The 23,316-nt window shown below is 36.3% G+C and overlaps 1 protein-coding gene and 1 long non-coding RNA gene across 2 annotated transcripts; one reads left to right on the top strand and one right to left on the bottom strand.

The window, feature by feature from the left end:
- Positions 1-9,356: 9,356 nt before the first annotated feature.
- Positions 9,357-15,620, bottom strand: LOC149076539 (uncharacterized). Its single transcript, XR_016193948.1, has 3 exons — positions 15,485-15,620; positions 10,366-10,444; positions 9,357-9,566 (listed from the first exon to the last, which is right to left on the bottom strand). It is a non-coding gene; the product is annotated as an uncharacterized LOC149076539 (long non-coding RNA).
- Positions 15,621-15,803: 183 nt separating this feature from the next.
- On the top strand, positions 15,804-22,874 carry LOC149076538 (U1-plectoxin-Pt1c-like). The gene is made up of 4 exons (XM_089244122.1): positions 15,804-15,942; positions 18,377-18,448; positions 21,427-21,463; positions 22,669-22,874. The coding sequence occupies exons 2-4, from the start codon at positions 18,379-18,381 to the stop codon at positions 22,826-22,828; spliced, it is 267 nt and encodes an 88-aa protein (XP_089100248.1). The 5' UTR covers positions 15,804-15,942; positions 18,377-18,378; the 3' UTR covers positions 22,829-22,874.
- The last annotated feature ends 442 nt before the right edge of the window (positions 22,875-23,316 follow it).

Genomic DNA, 23,316 nt, shown 5'->3' with positions numbered 1-23,316 from the left:
ACTATATCATATCAGACGTATATGACAGTTCACATGTGTAATCAAAGCTGGAAGTTAGTGTTTGTTCTTTGCAAAGGGAGCAAGTCTCAGTCTAATGGTGCATATGGGAATTCTTTTGTCACGGTTGCCATTCACGTCGTATTGGCTTTTTTTATTATTTTTCCAAACTGAGCAGCTTTGAGATCAACAGATGATTTAGACGTGAATAGACGTGACATCATTGGATATCAGCTGAATGCCAACAAAGATCGAATTGTTATTTGATAATTAGCCATCGGTAATTTTTGTATAAACGCCTTTAACCCTTCAATTAGCAAGCATTGAAATATCCAGAGGAGAAAAATTTTGAGGGTTATACAATTAAGCATATGAGGTACCCTGTGAATACCATCGCATGATAACTAAAAGATTTATTGTCAATATCTAAAAAATATATTAGATGTTGCACTTCAGGTGACAGACACACTGTATTTGTATGATTTACGTAGATTAGAACAGTTTAAAAATGTCATTTATTGTTCGCCTATTTATTTTTCTACCATTGTTGAAGAACGCACAGCAATATGTCTCCTCCACACATGGTATTTCCCTCCAAAATGCCAGGGTTAAAAATCGTTCTTGTTGGCTTATCAAGAAATAGGAGACCTGAGCCTTCTGCTAGTAATTATAGAAACTTCATGAACAGACTCACAACTCGAATGTCTAGAAGTTGCTTGGAAGCATCAATAATGCTGAAGCGAGCTCAAAATAGTATATGTTTTCACTTGAAAAAAAAAAAAAACATGTTGCTTGAGAGCAACACGGCCACATAAAATGTTAATATTTCACGTTTCTCGAAGTATATTCAGTTATATTCCTCAGTTGCTCAACATATTTTCCACTATAATAGGGTGACCATACGTCCCGTATTTCCCGGGACAGTCCCGGTATTTTCTGTTTTTGAAAAATCGAAAACATCATTGGCTTTGATACCAGGTGGGCTAACGTCAATTGTAAAGTCTTATGAACGGATGAGTTCCGATGATAAAGAAACTACAAAAAGTGGGGGGGGGGGGGGCTTTGAAGAAACCTGACATTGGCTTAGTGTGCCAATGGGTACATGTGGCGTGGAATTCTGTTTCCACCAAAATTATCATCCGATCCTTTAAAAAGTGTTACATTAGCAATGCGATGGACGGAACTGAAGATGACATCCTCTTTGAAAGTGACAATGGTGATGACAGTCCAGATGAAGATATAAACAAAGATGTCGCACCCCCTATGATGATCTGATGGATTACCATGAGCTTGGAGACTCAGAAAAAACAGATTAAAAAGTTTGAATCATTTTCTATTGTAAATTTCCGTAACAGAGCTATTCATTTTGCATGAAAATATAAGAATTTTTTTCTCTGAAATGCACGGATTTTTGGGGTCGGCTTATACACGGGTTTTCAATTTATTGCGGTTTTGGTGGTGCTGAAGGGGGGGGGGGGGGTCGGCTTATACGCGAATATATACGGTGAATGGAAAAACATAGTTAAACCTTTTTTATAAAGTTTCTTTGCATGCTGTAAATTTACTCATTTTACTTACTCGCTGAAAAGAGATTAGGAAACACTGGTCTAAATCATTCCTACTAATTTACATGTGAACTTCCCGGAGTCACGACTCCGGGAAGCAATGACGACACATGACCTTGAGAAACTTCTAAAAAACATAACTATATAGCCCAATTTCTCGGGGGAAAAAACACAAAAGGATTAGAAGTGTCTCTGCGTTTGTTGCAAATACATATATTTGAGCTATAATAATTCAGCAATAAGTTGGGATAAGAACTCAATCCCATAAATTCACTCTGTTAACGGATGCGAATAGAAATATGTCCAACGTAAACAATGATTTCAATAAAGTATTGATTATTAAAATTGAATTATACACGATATCGAGGGAAATGAGCTCGTGGTGATTTTTCCTTGTTTATAAACTGAGGGTGAAAATCCAAGTGTTGTGAATGTATTCGAATCAACAAGTCGCCAAACATCCACCAAAGCAACAACATCAGAGAGGATGTTATCGATAGATCTGATTCGCTTCGTCCGGCACAACCATCGCATATGCGATACCAGAAAGAATCGCCACATTATACAGTGTCCGCTCTGCACGACCCACCTCCTTAAACACGACAGTTGCCCCAACATTCTAGGATGCCCCGTCTGTACCTTGACTTTCTGCTGGGTCTGCATGCAGAAGGCCGATACCTTACATTATTTCGGTGAATCGGGCTGCCCTTTATTCGGCAAGAAGTTGCTGTCCTTCCGAATGTGGATGCTGCGAGCCTTGGCTGAACTTCTTCTCTGTCCGCTCCTGATTCCCGCAATCGTTTTATCGTGGGCCACGATCGACTTCTACCTGCTGCCTCTGGATAAGTTTATATACAGGAAGTACCGCGTGGAAACGGACAGCCGCGTCAAAAGGATGTTCAACATTCTCGCGGGAATTATCTCGTTTACTCTCCTCGCAATCTTGGTAGTCCCGTTGATGGTTACGGTGATGCTGATCCCAGGATTCATCGTGTTTTTCGGAGCCAGCTGTTTCAGCATTTGTTTGGCTTGCTCTGTTCCGTGGCCGAAAACCAAAGTTATCTCGAGAGTTTTTGATGTTCCTACGAGCTGTGAATTGTCAGTTAATTCAAAAGAAGAACACGCGTCTGCAAAAGTATTAATATAGTCTTGTTTGTGCTTCGACAATCATAAAAGATTTTCTAATAAGAAATTCTGACCACTTGCGTAACTAACTGTTCTCGTGCATTCGTTTCATTTAGTTTATTTTTTCTTCAAACATGAGGAAAACCTCATCTGGGGAGCAGATATTCTATAACATTTTTTTTTTATTCCTTCTTTAGCAGTACAGTCGGTTCTCAGTATTCGCGGATTTCATATTCGTGGTTTTCGTATCCGCGATCTTTTCCCCAGTTCTCTGGCAAACACTAATTCTTGTATCAGAACATAATATAAATTGTACGCGTTAAATAAACGTTTTGAACCCCCCCTCTAAAGGTTTTTCTAGTGCTTCTGGAAATTTTTCTGGTTTTCATTTAAATGCTTATAAAAGTGAAAAACTTCGAAAAAAATTAAATACTGACAATGGTTAGCCTGGTTCCCCGTTATTAAGGCATCAATTAATCTACAGTCAGATATATCAAGAAAACGAACTTTGAATTCGATCAGTTGTTGCTACACCTGCTACTATTATATGGATGGCTTTTATATAAAATGAGCCAAGTGCCATTAAATCAAAACTGGGAAAAATCTATTTAAAGTTGTCTTCGATTCAGTTATCTCTTCAGTTTGGTAGTTGATTCAAGTGCACACAGACGGCACCACAGTCACTTGGTTCTATTCAGATAAAAAAATCCCACCTCTTTCAATAGTTCAGATGTCGGTATATCTCAAAAATGTTAAGACTGGCGCTCGGTTCCTTTTATATAAAAGCCGTCCATATATACCCTGGTTCCGCATGTCTCTTACGTAGAAAATGTTGTTTTTCCGTTTGTGCGATGAAAAAGTTATTCAAGTGCGCGTAATGTATTCCATGAACCTTCATACCATAACCGTCATTTTTAAATCCGAAAATCCGCAAGCATCAAAAGGAAAGAGTAAGCCACATCTCCCAGTGTTTTGTATGGACAACAGAAAAGTCTTTGACAACGAAAACACTTTTAATGTATTTATTTAATAATGTTCCGTTCCTAAAATCTAAAAGCACCTTGGCAGTAAAGACATGCTATTCAAATTTTTTGGATACTGAATAATGTCCCTGGACACCATGGCGTTCATTTCCTTTATATGTGTGTGTCTTAACTCAATATCTAGTGTTCGGCTTCTTGATCAGGGGTTATGCGAACATTTATACTCGCTATACACATTTCTCAATGATGATTGTGCAGGCGATCGAAGAAGATGCAAATGCGGGAAATGTCATGAATGAATTTCATCGAAGCATCATTTCTACAGCTGTGGAAGCCATAAACATGGGAACAGTAATCTTGTGTTGGAAGAACTTTTGACTACGATGTGTACCCAAGGACAATTTATACGAAGCCAGCCGAATAGATGATGACAGAAATTGTCCCGTTAGCGAAGCAGGTGGATGGAGAAGGGTTCAATGATGTGGACATAAAAGAAATTGGAGAAATAGGGAAATTAAGAAATTGACAGAGGAGGAATTTATCAAGCTGACTGCTCCTGAAACTGAAGCGATACCGCATTGTGATCAAGATTAAGAATACAAATACAAATACAAATACAACGCCACAACAGGCAAAATGCCCAACGAGGTGGCTGATAAAAAGATGCCCATAAAAATATGGTTGTCATATGTTTCAAAAATACAGCAACCCAATTAAAAATGCAATTAACACAAATTACAAACAATATATACACATGATAAAATATTATACAATGCCCATAAAGAATACTTATGGTTGTCTTATTCTAAGAATGGATAGCTTCTCGATTTACCCCAACATGTTTATCGTATTTCTTTTTAAACGTGTCAATTGTGTTACAATTTACCACCTCCAGGGGTAAGCTATTCCATTTATTAACAATCCTATTAGAGAAAAATTCCCTGCGACACCATAACCTTGCATTGTCCCTCACCAATCGATACTGGTGTCCCCTTGTAAAAGCAGTCGATTGGCGGTGTACTAAAAGTTCATGGTCCATCCTATCCATCCCATTGAAAATTTTGAACACTTCGATCATATCTCCTCGACACCTGCGTTCATCCAATGTAAACATATTCAAAAAATGAAGTCTTTCTTCATAACTCAAGCCCTGTGTGCCAATAAGGACACGCGTAGCTCTTCTCTGCACCCCTTCAACCAAGTCTATGTCCCTCTGTAGGTATGGTCCCCAAAACCTTACAGCATACTCCAGTCCAGGACGAACTAAGCCTCGAAAAAGCGGAAGAATGACTTTAGGAGAACGCGAAGAGACCTTTTTGAAAATGAGACCAAGCATTCTATTCGATTTTTTGACAACCGCTGAACAATGTTCAGAAGTGGGAAAACAAGTTCTTCGCACGTAAAAAAATTGGCCAAAGAAATTCTAACAAATCCATTGAAATGTAGAAACGGCTAATAGATATTATAATGTGGCGTTCTTTCACAAAACATCGTCAAGAATCACTGGACACACCTTTTTACTCCTACCGCACAAACCGGATATAAGCCAGATACCTATAAAACAAGAGTTTATGGTTTGGGCTATTCGCGAATTTTCCATATTCGCAGTGACCTCTCAAAACGTAACCCCGCGAATATCGAGGAACAACTGTGTACTTCAATACATTCCATAACTTATGCTTCTTTCTTTCTTTCAAACCGAGCACAACTCCGGTCCATCGCCGTGGGCAATTTGCCACCGATTGAGTTGTGGCGGAAGTGTGAGTCTGTTGAGAGACATTTCAAATGGGAGACCGGCTCGCATTCACGTTTCGAAGTTGGAAAACTGCATAAAACCAAATTCGGCCTTCCACCACTGTGCCGAACCTGGATCCTCACGATGAGAGTCAGGCGTGGTGCCGACAAGATCGCACGTCCGTACCTCTTTGGTTGATCAACTTTGACTAATTTAAAAAATTAATTTATTTTCTAATTTATTGAAAATTTACGTGATAAATGGGGTTAGGGGGCCCACAGCATGTACTGTTAATAAATATAACGTGGAATGAATTAGTAGTAAAAATTGTTGAGATATCAAGGAAACAGTTATTTTCCGGATATTATGCTGAGGTGAGCTCGGAAAGAAAAGTCATCACGTCTCCGCCGGGACTCGAACTCAGGCCCTCTTGCATACCGGGCAAGCATGCTACCATCTACACCACTGGAGACACATGAATCTGCCTTCCTAATTTCACGCACTGTGTCGTGAGGCGCTGAAGTAGAGGCATTAGTAGCCTCTCTTAACTTCAGGAAATGGCCCCCGGGTGGGACGGTTGATAAAGCCATCTATATCTCTCTAAATTGTTGAGATAGTTTGTATGCTTTTACACATTCACGGACGTGATAAATTCAACCAAGTACTGGGTCGACGAGAAGTCCTGGACACATTTTAAAAATAAAAACAAATCAACCAATTAACATAAAAACAACATTGAAATACTTATCATGTCCTAGAGGTTTTTTTATAAATTAAAAAAGAAACGTTCAAATTTCACTCACAGATGGCTCTGTAAAACTAAAAACTTGATATAACACATAAAATCTATGATTAAATGACAAAATGTTTATAGTCACTTTCTCAAAATTTCACGGTGGCAAATTAGTAAACAATATTTTGCCAAAATACAATGCTGTGGTTTTTTGACAATTTGCCTCCGTTGTTTCCTCATAAACTGGAAGAGAAAGAAAGAAAAAATTTTGACGAATGAGACTCCGCAATGCGAAATAACTCAATGTTTGAGAAAAGTGACTTAAGGGATATTTCGCCAAATGCAACACTATATTTCATAATTAATATTTATGGTGATTTGCGTTACATAAAACTACCGCATTTCAACATAGTCATCTTTTCACTCGTTTAGATGTAGCCAGAGCTGAAAAGAGCCCTCATATTGAAATATGGTAGTTTTGTGTAACGCAAATTGTCAAAAACATTAATTATACATTACGTGTTGCATTTTATGTGTTATGTCGAGTTTTCCATTTTAAAGCGCCACCTGTGAGTGAAATTGGATTTTGTTTTTTAATTTATCTAAAACTCTAGGCCAGGGTTCTTCAACGCATGGCCCAGGAAGGTCACATTTTTCCCTCGAAGCTGTTTGTCGCGGCTGGTTGGAAACATTGAAAGAAATAATTTCGAAATTAACGAAAGGAATAATTTCAGAGATATTGAAAAAATAATTAATAATTCAATGAGAGCAATAATTTCATAATTTGTGATAGAAATTATTTATGAATGAATGAATTAATAAATTAATAAATTAATTAATAAATGAATAATAGCATAATTATTGAAAAGAAATAACTTCAAGATATATTGAAGGAAATAATTTCAAGATATATTGAAGGAAATAATTTCAGAATTATATATTGAAATGAGTCATTTCAGAATAATTGAAATAAATGATTAAAGAATTATGGAAATGAATAATCAAAGAACTATTGAAAGTTATTTCCAATAAAAATTAATCATAATGAATTTAATTAATCAGCAATCGTAAACTTTTCCAGAATTGAAGAAAAAATGTGATTTCAGAACTAATTAAAATTGATAATTAATAAAATATAATTTCAGAATAAATAAGTCTTCAATTATTTTTGCACTAACACAAGTCGGGGCCCCATTAGCCCCTTCTGTTAAGATGTCACTGTAAATTACGTGAGTAAGCTGTATTCTTCTTACAATTATGAGTAACTCGGTATGAATTGGTGGCTCGCGGGCTTCTTGTGCAATTTCGATCTGGAGCGCGGTGTCTGAAAGGCTGAAGACAATGCTCTAGGCCATGATAAGTAGTTTAGTAGAAACCGCACCTTTTATATCGATTGGTTGATTTGATATTAATTTGTAAAATGTATCCAGGACTTCTCATCCACCCTGTATTTTCTTGAAAAATGTTTATTTCACCTACAACTGCTCGGAAAAAATAATCAAGGTAGAAAGACTTGATCTTATTTTTTTTTTCTAATACTACCGTGTGAGACGAAGAGAAAAAAATGCTATCGCACCACTCCTGCGTCGCATTTGTACTGCCACACTATTTTTCATCGCATACAAATACAACTACAACTCTAAAACAAACAGGCAAAATGCCCAACGAGGTGACTGAGAAAAAGATGCCCATAAAAATATGGATGTCATATATTTCAAAAATACAGCAACCCAATTGCTGTATATAATGTATATAACATATAAGTTGCTGTATATAATATAAGTCATGTTGCATATAAGCTCAAATGTTAAAAAAAAAAAAAGAATCAGAAGAGCAGTATGAGGAAGAGAAAAAAGAGAGAATCTTTTTTATGATTAAAAAAGTTTGCTCCGAGAGCTAAAAATTTTAACGGTCACAAAAAAAGCGTTGCATTGAATCGAGTTAATGAAAAATTGTTGCTATTATATAATATTTCGAAATTACATGCATAAAAAACTGGTTGAGGAATTCCGCAAACACAAAAAATATACACTTAATTAGGTTTTCTTTTTCTCCCACAGTTAATATTATTTTCTGCTCGTACGTACGAAATGGAATTCGTTCTTTTCTTTATACGAGTCCACGAATCTGATGAATATCGTGCATTTATACACGGTAATGCAGTCGACGCTCATTTTTACACATCCGTTACGGGCTTAAAAACTAGTTCGTAAAATCGTATGTTCGTAAATGGGAGAGGCAATGAAAAAAAATTCGGGAAATAAAAAATGAGTTAGTCATATAACCTAATGTGTCGTTCACCTTTATTGATAATTTCCATAAAAATCACGTATTTTTGTTTGCGTCATCGCAACTCTTTGGTAAATATAAAATTCCATAGAAAGGATGTGGAATAACATTTCACGTGAAGCTCGCTTCTCTGTTCGTAGAAAGGAGCGCGTTCATAAATTGCAGGCTCGTAAAATCGATCATTGACTGTATCAGTTATTTCAAGCTGCTGATTTGTTGGAAATCCTTGAGAAGAAAAAAGTCAAATATATGACTTAAAAGTTCTTTATTGGAACTCATAATAATTAATTAAATTATTTTAATAGTTAAATCTTCCCAGTTTAGAAAATTATGAGCTTGTAGCAGGCAAATACCATAACCAACCTCATATGCAAATAATCATGTTTTCTTCTTCATACTGTCAAACCCCATTATAGCGAACGCCAAAAGACCGAAAACTTGAGTATACATTCATATCTATAAGAAAACATTCCACGAGATGCGGATGAAATTTTCGTTTGTTATAAACCAAGTTCGTTATAGCGAAGTTCGTTTGTATTTTTGCTATCTGTACTTACCGCTAACTAAATTTGCTTCGAATCACTTGATAAGAGAATAGAATATTACAGAATATATATACCCATCCTCCAAAATAGAGGCGTAATCATGTAAGTTTTGCAAAAAAAAAGTTTTATGTTTTTGCTTAAAAAGGAAAATATGATAACGAAGTGAGTGATCACTTCGTGAAACTTAAATCCGTTTGTTTTGACAAATAGATTTAAGTTTCTGTTTGTCCCTGTTTTCAAAACAAATTAAACACTTCTATTAATGAAGAGTTAAACATTTCATCCGGTTTATTTTTTCTATATGTTAGTTTTCGTTGAGATACGTATATGTGCAGTATTATACGGAAAAAGCAATGAAAAAAAATTTAATTTTCTTCAGTCACTTTTATTTTTCGAATTTCGGAGTTCTAATCCAAATGTAATCCAATGCAAGAAACGCGGATGGTTGTTCATTCTTCTTTCTCTTCGCGGCTTTTGCACGTATCGTTTGTGCAATAGCATCCTGGTCCCCACCTCGTGTTACATTCGCACTCGAAACATTTCGGACAGCACGTTTCACCGTTGTTACATGGAGCTCCTTCTTTAACGCATGTTCTGGAGAACAAGTAAATAAATCAGATGTTTCAAAGAACTAGATTATGTAAAGAGTCAAGAAATAGAGCCAGCATTTTTTATACAATCGACGACACATATTAAAATTACGGATAATGTTATCATTTGGGTATTGTTATCACGTTTTCATGATATACATATTAGATACTTTCAAATCTAACGCTTCATAATGACTTCATAAAAAAAATTGGAATTTTAGCGGTCACCGTACTTGCGAAAGGGATTTTTTCGGATACAGTTATCGTTTGGTTATTACTATCACAAACCCCGAATCCCGATGTGATCTCATTGAGCGGCGTGGATTTACTATGTGAAGATTGCAGTAAAATATGACTGATAACAGTACTGTAGTTATTCCCTCTATTACCTATTAAAATCCGAAAACATTAACGTGGGCAACAAATCTACAGTAATTATCCCATTACACATACATTAATTAGTGAGAACACAAAAATTTTCCCCTTTCCAGTCTATGTAATACCTGTCTCAACGGCATGGGTATGCTAATATACAGTCACACTCAGTTATAACGACCTCGTTGTATCGACATCAAAGTTGCAAAAACAACAACAAACTTGCAAAGAATGTCATACTTTGAATAGACGATGGGAGCAGTCAATGACGATGGTCGTTTTACAAACAATGAGTGGTTATACGTGCATTTCATAATAGCCATGTGTTTCAATTCATTATTTTCTTATATTGAATCAATAATAATCACAGAATATTAATAGCAGAAGAGTGTTAAATCGTTGCCCATTATGTAGGTAATCGATCTTACCGTGCCTCTGCAGTTTTCATGCCCATGGCTGTTTCTTCTTCTCTTTCTTCAACCATAGGTGCTCTGTCAAAATTTTCATCTATGCAAAAAATAATTACTTTTATAGATATTAATTTTTAGAAATTAAATAAATTAGCATGAAGAACATTTAATAAATAATGATGCTCAAAAGCTTATAAGAGCATTTATAATGAAATAAATTTTCTTGAATGATTCGAATACCTTGGTCTCAGCTTGCATAGCGTAGTATCATATCGTTATAAGTTTGTGAACTTGGCAATACCAATTTCAGGAATTTCATTAATTCACGTGAATTTTGTCATGGATATAGACTGATATTATCCCCGTTTTACTAAACTTCCACACATTATGAATCTTCAATTATTTTTCAATAATTTGTAAAAATATGTTAAGCACATACCAAGGGCCGTAACGACAACAACCACTAACAAAGCAAACGCTAAAAAAAAACTTCATTTCTCGTATTTCTGAAAGAAAAGAAAAAGACTTAATTTATTCACATAATATGGAAATTTGCTTTCCGATTCTGATCTAGTCGTATGAAGAGTAATTTATAAAATCAGGCAAAAATGAATTCGCAAGTAATTTCGAATGTTTTACCATAAGCGCCTGCAATGAGCAGAAGAATTAAAAGTGTGAATGATTTGAGGTTTCCGAGAATATGAGACATCAATTAGAACAGCGATTCCCAATCGGTGGTTCTTGAACCCCCGATTGGAATTGGTTCGCGGCCCAATAGCAGAATTAAAAAGATTAAAAAGTTATAAATAAATTAGTTAAAAAGAAAGGTTTTTAATTAAATTAACGCGCAAAAGCACCGCTGCGACGTTGGTAGACTGCAATAGTAATATTATTATGATTTGACAAAAATTGTACTGTCCACTACACCGCATTGTTCTTACGTCAAATTTATTACGACTCGAAGAAATTCCGCCATTGTTTGAGATTATTCTCGTCGTTAGATGGCTGTAATTTCTGCTGCTATAAATTTGGGTCCACGACTGAAAGTATTTTTGAACCGCTGAGCCACGACAGGAGTGCCGTGCTGAAACACATGTGATCCAAAGGAAATATCAATAAGGCTAAATAAGTACTTTCAATACAGTTTTAGATTTGTGTAGTCTACATGTGGCAAAGCCCTAAATCCCACTCGTTTAACGAATTGATACTAATTCCTAGACTGATCGTTCTTAAATATATTTTATAAAACTAACGAGAATTTCCAATTTCTTTTATTGTTTGCGGAAAAAAAAGAAAATAATGTCAATTTTTTTTTGACGGAAACGGCGAGAACGTTTTCAGTAAGTCTTAGACACGATTACGGAAATATTACCATCAAATCAGCACGTGTATCTGACATTGCACAGCTGCCAGTCATACCTGACAACGTTACAGCATGTCCATCATCAACAAAACTGATTTTGTATCTTTTTCATGAGCAAACAAAATCATACGCGATCTCGGAAACATTCAGTAAACGCTCAATTTTAAGAACCTCCAATTTACGAACACGCTCCTTTTTACGAACTGGTCCTCTGTCCCAAACAGCATGCCATAGAGCTAATGTCAAAATTCGCTCTATTTAAAGAAGTCTAATTTCTATTAATTCGATATTTTACGGACGTCGTTTTTCTTCTGCTATTTTATTCCCGATTATTTTAATCTCTTCCAACCGTCTCTGAACTCGTTTAGTAAAAAGTAAATTTCAATTCGGACGTTCAACGTGTTTTAAGAGAAAACAGAGTAAGAGGAGGGGGTAGAGAGTTTTCACATAAAAATTTGTGGTGACCAACATGCATGTGTTTCGCGGACACATGTCAGAAAGAGAGTTCGATTGTTGACCACGAAGTGAAGATGCATTGACAGGGTAATTCCCTCTTTGTGCAATATGATTGGTTGCTGGACTCTCATCGTAAGGATCCATGTTCGAACCTCGTTGACGCACAGTGGTGGTCGGCTGAAGTTGGTTTTCTGCTGTTTCACAACTTCCAGACGTGAATGCGAGTCGGTCTTCCATTTGAAAAAAGTCTCTCCGAAGTGAGCAAGCAGGCCTTCAACATGATACTTACATAACATAAAAATTCAAGCATTTATCATCTTTCTTAAAAATATGGAACACAGATGACAACACTAGCAAGAACACGAAACAAGCGCAAGTCTAACAGCATAAATACATGCATATAATACGCACTAACACAACACGTTCCGACATGCACCGATTCGTTAGAAATTTTGTCAGAGTAATGTGTACGAGGTACATGCTCGGTTTAGTATTAGTAGTATGATTGGATGAACTAGTGTTTTGAGAAATAGCATGATAGCTCAGTCCTCAACCTCTGCTTCATGTGCAGCACGTGTGTTTTTCTCAGGGGCTGCATGGACGTTCCAGGAAAACAAAATAAATCAGTAAAAATTTAATAAATAAATTTTTAAAAAGTGGCGTTCCCTTTGCCATAGAAATTCTAGACGAAAACTTTCTCTGCGAGTCAAAAAGTTTGAGAACCGCTCCAGTAGCTTGTTGATAAGGCCATTTCGGAGTCTATCGAACTCTCCTTCGGTCAACTGCTGTTCGTCTATTTTCCTCATCGCAAATCGCAGTGTCAACAAAACAGAGAAGCAGCTCTCGTTCCACTATCACAAAAATATTTGAGGGAAGAGGAATTTTGTCCCACATCAATTCCATGGAATCCTATATTTACCAAAACTTTGCGATAAACCAATCAATATAAGCGATTTGGTTTGAAAATCATCAATAAATTTGAAAACTAACTCATTTTTTATTTCCTGCACTTTTTTCATCGACTCTCCAATTTACGAAATCTCGATTTTACGAACTAATAATAAGTACTCGACCCGTACGAACTAATAATAAGTTCGTGCGGGTTCGTAAAAACGAGTGACGACTGTATACAGGGTATCCTATAAGGCCTAATCCGGCCTTTATCTCATCGATCAATCGTCGTAGAGGTATGGTTCCAATTCAAAAAAATGCTCAAAATATGTTCAAAATTCACCTTGTATCCGCTTCGAGAGTGAAAATGTCTCGTAAAATGAAAAATCCAAGTTTTTATACGGTCCCCTTCTGCTACAACTTCCAACTGAAAAGTTGGAAACATTTCCATGTTTGCAAGTGCAATATTCGTTGATATATTTGAATTCAAAAATTGGAGAAAAGTTGGGAATGAACAACATTATATTAGGGAAAGGATCGTTGTCCGTCAGTTTATGCTGTTCTTTCCCAACTTTTCTACTGTTTTTTGAATTCAAAAATATCTCAGCAAATATTGCACTTAGAAACATGAAATTATTTTTGATGGCCTCGGAAGATTTACAAAAAGTTATCTATTTTTAAATGCAATATTAGCGAAGATATCGATTCGATCACCAATGATCGAATGTGTCGAGTGTGTGGTTCACAAATTGTGAAAATTAAATTAAATATAAAGTTGTAAAACTTCTGTAATAATTATCAAAACAATTGTCAAAAAAAGTAATTTTTATTTATTGCTAAGAAAAACATAAAATTTAATGGTGTTACTATATCCCGGATGCAACTAGAGTCACTGATTTGGGAATTCTCTTTGACGAGCGGCTTAGGTGTTCGGAACATTGTTCAGCGGTGGTCAAAAAATCGAATAGAATGCTCGGTTTCATTCTTAAGAAGGTATCTTTGCATTCTACAGTCATTCTTTTGCTTTTCCGACTCTTAGTTCGTCCTAGACTGGAGTATGCCGTAAGGTTTTGGAGACCATACCTGTATACAGAGGGACATAGACTTGGTTGAAGGGGTGTAGAGAACTACGCGTGTCCTTGTTGGCACACTGGGCTTGAGTTATGAAGAGGGACTTCATTTTTTGAATATGTTTACATTGAAAGAACGCAGATTTTTTTTTTTGGGGGGGGGGCATGATCGAAGTATTTAAAATTTTCAACGGAATGGATAGGATGGGCCAAGAGATACACCGCCAGTCAACTGCTTCGACAAGGGTACACCAGTACTGTTTAGTAAGGAACAATTCCAGATTATGGTGTCGCAGGGATCTTGTCTCTAACAGGGTTGTCAATAAATGGAATAGCTTACCTCCGGAAGTCGTGAATTATAACACAATTGGCACGTCTAAAAAGAAGTACGATAGACACAGTGGGATAAATCGAGAAGCTGTCCACACTTGTATAAGACATCCGTAATATTTTTCTTTTTTATGTATATGCTTTTATATTGAGTTTCTGTATATTAGAAATATGGTCTTTTCTTGGCGCAGTTTGACCAAATTGGTCCTTGAACAGATAAATTCAAAATCCAATGTATATTAGAAATATTTTTATGGACATCTTTTTATTAGCCACCTCGTTGGGAAATTTGCTTGTTGCGGCCTTTGTATTTGTATTTTTATGAAAATTGCATCTAAAAATATGAAATTTTTTGCAAGTGATTTTCCAGAGCTGGACTTACGTTTCAGTAATTGGAATTTTTAGCACACGAAGACTGTATAAAAGGTTAATTTCTTCATTTTTTTTACAAACCCTCAAACACATTTTAAGATTTGAAATAACTGCATGTTATTTTGAAAATTTTTATAATTGGAACTATGTTTCTGAAGTCATCGGCTGCAGATATATCCGCTGTGCAAACAATTTTGGACAGCCTATACAGTTGAATCTGCATATCGTTGGACAAAATATTTATACAAAAAATTTCATAAAAAAAAAAAACGTGCAAAAGGGTTGGGATCTTTGAGATCAATGATTTTGGAAAAGTTTCAATTCTGTAATTTACATTCATATTCAGTAGATTTACCAAAGAATAAAACGCGGTGATTGATGGAGATGGGACTTTTATCAATACTTAGACTCAGTAATTTAATCTGCCCCTCCTTAAAGAAGATATTAATATGACCCCATGTGATTATATATCAACATCTCAGTTCTACCGTCCAAAGATCTTATTTTAAAGACACATACTTTAGCATGGCCATCCACATTGCGCAAAATATCCCCGACTAATGTGAGAGATGCTATTGTGTTTTTAATATAATAAGGTTTTTATACACCTTTTGAAAAATCAAATAAAACTTCTAAAAATATTCAATCCACTCACAGAAACACTTGGAAATTAACGGATATGACACATTTTTTAACATGTTATTTCCTTATAACATGTCGAAAATCACCCATGAAATTTCATGTTTTCAAAAGTGTCCGCTAACGGGAAGTGTGTCCGTTATGGAGGTTCAACAGTATCCTATGTAAATCCTTTCGGGTTGAGTAGATGTAGGAACTTCAGTCAACAAGCGGTGCGGCTTTTGTTAATGACTAAATGGAATGACACGCGCACCTGCGAGTCTGGCAGCCGTGACAGAGATACATTTGTGATCCTCAAACAAACACAACAACTTGAAACGATTTACGACACGCATGTTTTTCATGTCATTTTTCCCCTCCTTCACTGAACGCAATCAATTGTATTCAATCCTATGTAATTTTTTATATAAGGCATGAATCTTCTCAATGCCTTTTAGGATCTGCTCCCACCGATTAAAGCCAAAGGGACATCAAGTGAGTTTCATTCCTATCCGTAACCGCTTCGAAGATTTATTTTCTCTTTCATAAATGCGAAACATTCAGCTGTTATTAATATTAATGTTAAAATTTATACAAGGTTACGCCTAAGCTCAAAATTGCAATTCGTGTGCATTTATTGTTGCACACACACAATATCCTCTTTTATACGAAAAAAGAAAATATTATTATTTTTTCAATTATCATCAAAGATGAGAATTCTCTGTTTTCTTAATTGGAAAATATTATTTAAGGAATAAGAAAAAATAAAAATTAAATTGAAATTAATCTGCATAAAAGAGAGCACTCAACCCGGGATAAGCGACAAAGAGTAATGACGCGACTAAATCATTGAAATTAATCTGAAATCTGGATTAGCTGTAAAAATATAAAGCATGAAGTCTTCGAGTGCCGTGGAATCGATTTTATTCATGTATTCAAGAATATCTATGTCGGATAATCAAAAATATATATATATTTCTTTAGTTTTTTATACAAGTTTATTTATCTTTTGGGTCATTATTTATTCATATGCTAGTGTGACATGAAATCATTTCCTCTCCACTGAAAAATTATTCTTGTTAATTGCCTTTGGGATCGTTCATGAATCGATGATTTGAACAGTGACTCCCCTAAATGGTGTAACACGAATTTTTGAATTCCACAAATCAGATAGGGACAGTGCCGTGCATGGGCCCACCCGGGCCTCATGAAAGGCGATCCGGTTCAAATTTTCCAGTGTAAGCATGTTAATTGGTAGGCAGGCATTTCTAGTCAGGTAGGGAGAAAAATAGTTTGGCCCGGAGGGCCCGTGATGCTGCTCTCAAGACGGCGCTGGACAGGGACGGTGAGATATTTTATTATCAAAAAGACCAAAAAAATGTGGAATCGTCGTCCATCTTTGAAAAGAAAACAGGTTTGCCTCGTTAAGTGATGTCTCCGAAACACTTTAATAGCGAGATAGGGAAGAGCGATTCGCTATAGTCCTTGAAATATCAGGCTCTCAATCCAACATCTTTGAGCAATAGTGTTATCGCTATAGCCAGTCGCTATAATCCCTACCCTGCTCCCTTTTTTTTCAATGATTTCGGAGCCATAACTTGAGTAGCAAACCAGTGCTTTGCTCTTGCACCCGAGTGGTGCTGTGGTACGATGCTCGTCTTCCACTATGAAGGTTACCGTCAAGGTCCCCGGATTCGAATCCCGCAAGAATATGAGAAACAAGTCCTACCGAGCCTGGGGTGACCGCCGATAGGTGACGCCTTCATTTCCCACCCAACTCCATTGGTTAGAAATTGCCGTATGACGATATATGACCGGAGTTGGTGTGTGGTAAAAGTGAAGTTCTTTGCTCAAAAGTATCCTTTATTAAGGCACCTTACGATTGGCTATGGCCACATAATAATACTGGCTTTCGCTTAAAGATGCCGGGTGAGCCAGTCTGGTGTTTCAAGCAACTCTCTATTACATCCACAATCTCCCAACGAGGCACGAGAGTAAACATTTGATTAATCTATCAACTTCGCTAGTTTTTGTTAATTGTAGTACCGAAACCATTAAGTAATTACATTTAGCCACGTAATCTTTTAAATGTTTGGGCAAAATATTTTTTTTATAACTAATTTTCATGGATTTTATCAGCATTGAATATATAGCGTAAATTCAAGCTATATTCAAAAATGGAAACATCATAATACTATACCTCATTTAAAACTTTTAAGTATATACAGGATGGGCAAAAAGTGCGTAGAAACTTTTAAAATGAATAAAAACCGGAAAAATAACCGAAATAAAATACAATTTGCAGGGATAGCATCGGGGTCACGGGAATTTTTTCAAGACAGGAAAAAGAATATATAACTATACAGCCGATACAGGTGATAATAAACTACAGCCGATAGGTGCCGCTGACGTACACAAGTCAAAGAAAAGATATGCAAATAACGAACAAAATATCTCCAAATCGTTTATTACAGCAGTAGGCCTATGTGCTCCACATGACCACCACCACCACATAATGTGTTGGTTGTATAATGTGCGATAATGTGTTATCCCCTGTGGTGGTGGTTGTCATGTGGAACACATACTGTTGTAATAAACGATATATATTTTCCTGTCTTGAAAAAATTCCCGTGACCGAGCGTTCTCAACCCTGCAATCCGTTTTTTATTTCGGTAATTTTTCCGGTTTTTATGAAATTTTAAAGTTTCTATGTGTGGACTTTTTGCCCACCCTGTATATATATATATATATATATATACAGGATGGGCAAAAAGTCTATATATACAGGCAAAAGGTATATATATACAGGGTGTATATATATATATATTTGGTATAGCAACTTGTAATAACTTGAAAGTATTACGATAAAAAATACTGAAATTAATTGGAAACAATCGTATATGTCTTTTATTTTTTTGTCCAATCACAGAGATGAAGCTCATGCTAGCGTTGAGTGTTCTGTTGGTGGTGATGGTGAATGCTTATGCAGAAAACAGCAACAGTAAGTATATACTCGTTCAAAACAAACAAAACAATTTCTTCTTGTTCGGTATCGAGGACACTTTTTGTTAAGTAAATCGTGGTACTACGAGTGATAACACTGCTCACCACTGATTTTGTTCTCAAAGCTATTTCAGTAATTTTAGGGGCGCTGATTCCAGATCTGGCATTTGTTTTTCCAGATTGGCTCTAGTTTTTGAGATAAATTGAAAATTAAATTTCAATAGTAATACCATAAGCAGCATACAAAAATCACATTGAAACTTTTTTTTTTCAAGCCGAGCACAACTCAGATCTATCGCCATGGGCAATTCACTACCTAGTGAGTTGTGCCGCAAGTCTAAGTGTGTCTACCTATCAGTCACAGTGCGTATCTAGTGTTGTTTTTATATTACAGTGCTGCCATCTATATTTCAGAAGTGGAGTGAAGTGTAATGACTGAATACTTGCACTGTTGCAGACCTTTTGCTCTCTGTGGCGAGACATTTAACGGGGAGATCGGCCAGCATCAGAGCCTTGAAGTTGGGGACCACAGAAAACCAACTTCAGCCGACCACCACTGTGGTGACATTGGGGCTTGAACCCGCCCCGCGATTCGAGTTCCGTCACTATGACCACTCGACCATTACAGTGGCCACCACATTGAAACTGTGCGTTATAAATACAGGTAGTACATCATTGGCAAAGGTATTTCAGAGATTTTGGGTCGCTGATTCCGAATCTGGCTTTTTTTTTTTTGGCTAAAAAAAAGAATATAGAGCGAAATTAGAAAATTTTGAGCCGAATTGGCTCTAGTTCATGAGATTACGCCTATTCTAAGCCAATGGTCGGCAAACCGCGGCTCGCGAGCCACATGCGGCTCTTTGGCCCAGTGAATGTGGCTCTTCCACAAAATACCACGTGCGCACAAAAATTCCAGATTTTTGCAAAATCATGTTTAGACACGCATTTTGGCCATTTTGTTCTCGCTCCCTTCCCCTCCCCTCCCAAGTGAGTAATCTTTTTCATGGGTTTTTGTGCGGAAAAAAAAGAGTGAAAGCCTGACGCTGCTGTCTCGTGACTCTTCCGCGATCAGTCGGAACTGGAAACTTCCGGAAAAAATTGTCGAAAACAAGGTTTTTTTCCTAAAGTACTCGGGGTAGATAGACGCAAAAGACGAGTCTCCTCTCAGAACATGGGGGGTGGGGGGACGTGCAATGTTTTCCATACTAAGGAAAACATTGAATAATAACTTTAATAATAATAATTTATTAATAATAATAATAATAATAAACTTTAAGTAAAGTTTATTAAGTTAATTTTAGAGGGAACGTTGTGGAGGGAAAGTCGATGTAGTGTCGAGGATTGAAAAAGGTTTGTTGAGATGGTTTGGATATATAGAGAGAGAGAGGATGAACGAAAGGAGATAGACGAAACAAGTATACAAGACGAGTGTGGATGGGAGAGTTGGAAGCGGTTGACCTCAGCGAACGTACCTCAATCAGATCGAGGACATTTTTAGCAAAGGCCAGCTGAGGAGTACCTTAATTAAGTTAATAACAATGTATCTACCTATATAGTTTAAGTTTGAAAAATTTGGCTCTCAGAAGAAATTTCAATCGTCGTACTGTTGATATTTGGCTCTTTTGACTAATGAGTTTGCCGACCACTGCTCTAAGCAATGTGATTTGTGCGCTGCTCATGTATTACTATTGAATTTCTCAAAAACTAGAACCAATCTGACAAAATCAATGCCAGGTTGGAATCAGCAGCCCCAATCTACCCCCCCCCCTCCTAAAACCATTAGAATTTCCTTAAGAACATGAAAATTTTATTTATTTATTTTTTGAGCAGTGTAATAGTATATTTTCTGTGAATTTATAATGAGGAATATATAAAATTGTTTTTCTGTGTGTTTGCGTATGTTCTCTATACAAATCTACAATTTTAGATCTATCGTCGCCACAAATTTAGCATATATATCAAATAGGAACCGACTTGAACGATAAGCTTTACTATAATTTAACTATAATGCGAAGCAGTATAAGATGGTATATTGAAAAAACACTAAGATCGGTTCTCTTAATCTTCATCAAATAATACTGCTAAGAATTTTTCCTCATATTTGTACTTAATGAGAAAAAGTCCACTTTGGCAATATTTTTGATAAGGTCAGTTTAAATATTACACATAATGAAATGTTAAGACTGCGGTATCATTGTTCTGTGAATAGCATCTCATTCCTTCCTCAAGATTCATTAAATCATTTAATCTTTTAAAGGCCCATTTTTGTTAGTAATGGTACATTAAAATATTTTTTGGATGGGTTGAGTTTGATTTACGAAAATAAATTAATTTAGCTTATTCAATGAAATTAATTTTTTTAATTAATTAATTTTTTAGATTATTTTGATAAATTATTATTATTATTTTGTTTCTGAAGTTATTAATAGATGGCAACTTTAATGAGAGGTGGTAAAACAGCTCACCATGGGCATTTGAAAATTGACGGATCTGGTGGGAAATATACCTCTTGCGGCCTTAGAAAGGGTCAATCAAATAAAACCGTCAAAAAAAATCTCATTTCAACAAAATTATGATAAACCGGTAGCGCTTATGCGAAACGTAGATAAAATGGACGAGGGTCAATCGAATCCAATTGTCAATTGCACCAACAGAATACTCCGTTCAGGATTGTTTAGATTGAGTTCTAAAACAAAGGTGTGATTCTGCCGTTATGTCTACTTTCTGATGCAACGACCCATTCGCAGAAAAATAACTGAAATCTCAAATAAATATCGCAAAATGCATTGCAAATTGTAGATGGGATGTTCGTGTTGTGATACGGAACTACACTTTTTTTTTCCAGACATCATTACGACTATTAACTTCAGATAAAACTGATTTTTTTTTTAATTGTAGCCAGAAAAATATATAATTTTGTTGCAATGTAAGGTCAAGCGATATTGGAATCTGACGGATTTTTCCCTTCATTTTCAGATGAAGTTGTTGAAAGCAAAGCTGAAGAAAGCCGTGGGTATGTCTCATTTACATGATTTTTTTTATTTCGTGTTCCCAATCTAGTCAGAGTATTCTGACTTAAGTATGGAAGAAAGATGGCAACACCAGCATAACCTGAAACAAGCATAATTCTAACGACATAAATACGTTAGGACCACGCACATACACAACACGTTCCTGCACGTACCAATTCGTTAGAAATTAGAGGAATGCGCAGGAGGTGCATGTACAGTTAAGTAGCATTAGTCTAGTCAGAGCCCGTCAGAATGAAAACAAATATGTATCAAAAGAGATATCCATACAAATCATTGCATAACTGAATAATTACGTTTTAGATTTACATATCAAAGTTTTGACTTCTGATCGACATTCAAATGTACATGAAGACTCTTCTGTCTTCAAACAATCAGGATTTACTCATTTTGAGCCACATATGTGCCGTATACAAGTAAAGACTGGTGATATGACTTTAGTTTATTATTTCATTCATATAGTTCAGCGGTTCCCAAATACTTTTAGTCGTGGTACAGCCCCCCCCCCCCACCAGAACCAGAAAACTTGGTGTTCTGCCATAAACCCCACTTTTAGTCGCAGACCCCCCACAAAGATCTTGCTGTTCTGACATGGACCCCCGGAAATAATGGTGTTTGCCATGGTCCCTCCCCCTTTATGGCAGAGCAGCGGGAACTAAATTCATCTAACAGCAAGAATGTTCTCGGACAATGGCGGGCATTCTATCCAGCATTGGTAAATGCGATAGCATCTAATGGACTGCGAAAGACCTAAAACAACGTCTTATACTCTGATTTGAGTGACGTCACCATTAGTACAATGTTTGTCAAATCATAATAATATTGCTATTGCAGTCTACCGACGTTGCAGCGGACCTTGTGCGCGTTAACTTAATTGAAACGTTTCCTTCCAAGTAATTTGTTTAATATTATTTTTTCCAATATTACATGAATTTTGTTTCATAATTCACCAATACAATACAACCCATGGACTCCTGTGGGTCCAGGCACCCCCAAAATTGGGAACCTCTGATACAGTTCAAGAATATCATATATTCCTGATACAGTATAAGTTTTGAAATTTCCCGCAACAAAAACGTTCTCGGCGCAGTTTTAATTTTGCTTTTTCACATTTCCCCTTTAAGGTTTGAAGAAAAACACCGCATGTACGTCGAATATTTTCTAGTGATTTTTTTCTTTTCTTACGCAGTGTGTGCGCCGGTTGGTGGGAAGAATGTGCACAATCAGCTTGGTCTACTTCACCAAGCGACAGAAGATGCTGCGACGATTGCGTCATATGCCAATGCAACGCCATCGGAGTCAACTGCAGATGCAGCCGAAGCAGGATGAGCTGCAGCAAGAAGAAGTAAACGGATTTCGAACATATAGCGTGAAATAAATTTGCCTTCGCATCCATTTCCATTCGTTTCTGAGTCTTATTTCTACAACTGTATTTTATTCATCACATTGAAAATACGTACATTATACAAAACAGGGAAAATCCATTCAAGGGATCTTTGTTGATTCATACTGGTGGGTGTAATTATTGTTAGAGGTAATTTTCAAAATACGAATATATTTTCTGTCATTTTTCTTTAGCGGAAAACTCCCAAATGCCAAACATGATAACTGCACGTATTTTGAATTTTTGTAGACAATGAATTGCGTTTTTATTGAATAAATTAAAACGCAATCCAATTTCTACAAAAATTTTCTTCATCGGTACTTCAATCTTCGATTATCGGAAATAATGCGGCGATATATTTGTCAGCTATTTAAAATTCAACATCAAATCAGTAACGGGTTTGAGGGGAACGCGGTCATTGAAGGGGGGGGGGGAAGTGCAAACTGAACTGAT

Source organism: Pholcus phalangioides, unplaced genomic scaffold, assembly GCF_987345545.1.
Source record: "Pholcus phalangioides strain wild (caught in Gottingen) unplaced genomic scaffold, Ppha-v1.0 ptg000015l_1, whole genome shotgun sequence".
NCBI lineage: Eukaryota > Metazoa > Arthropoda > Arachnida > Araneae > Pholcidae > Pholcus > Pholcus phalangioides.
The sequence above is the reverse complement of the archived record's forward strand: the minus strand, read 5'-3'. Positions and strand labels throughout refer to the sequence as shown.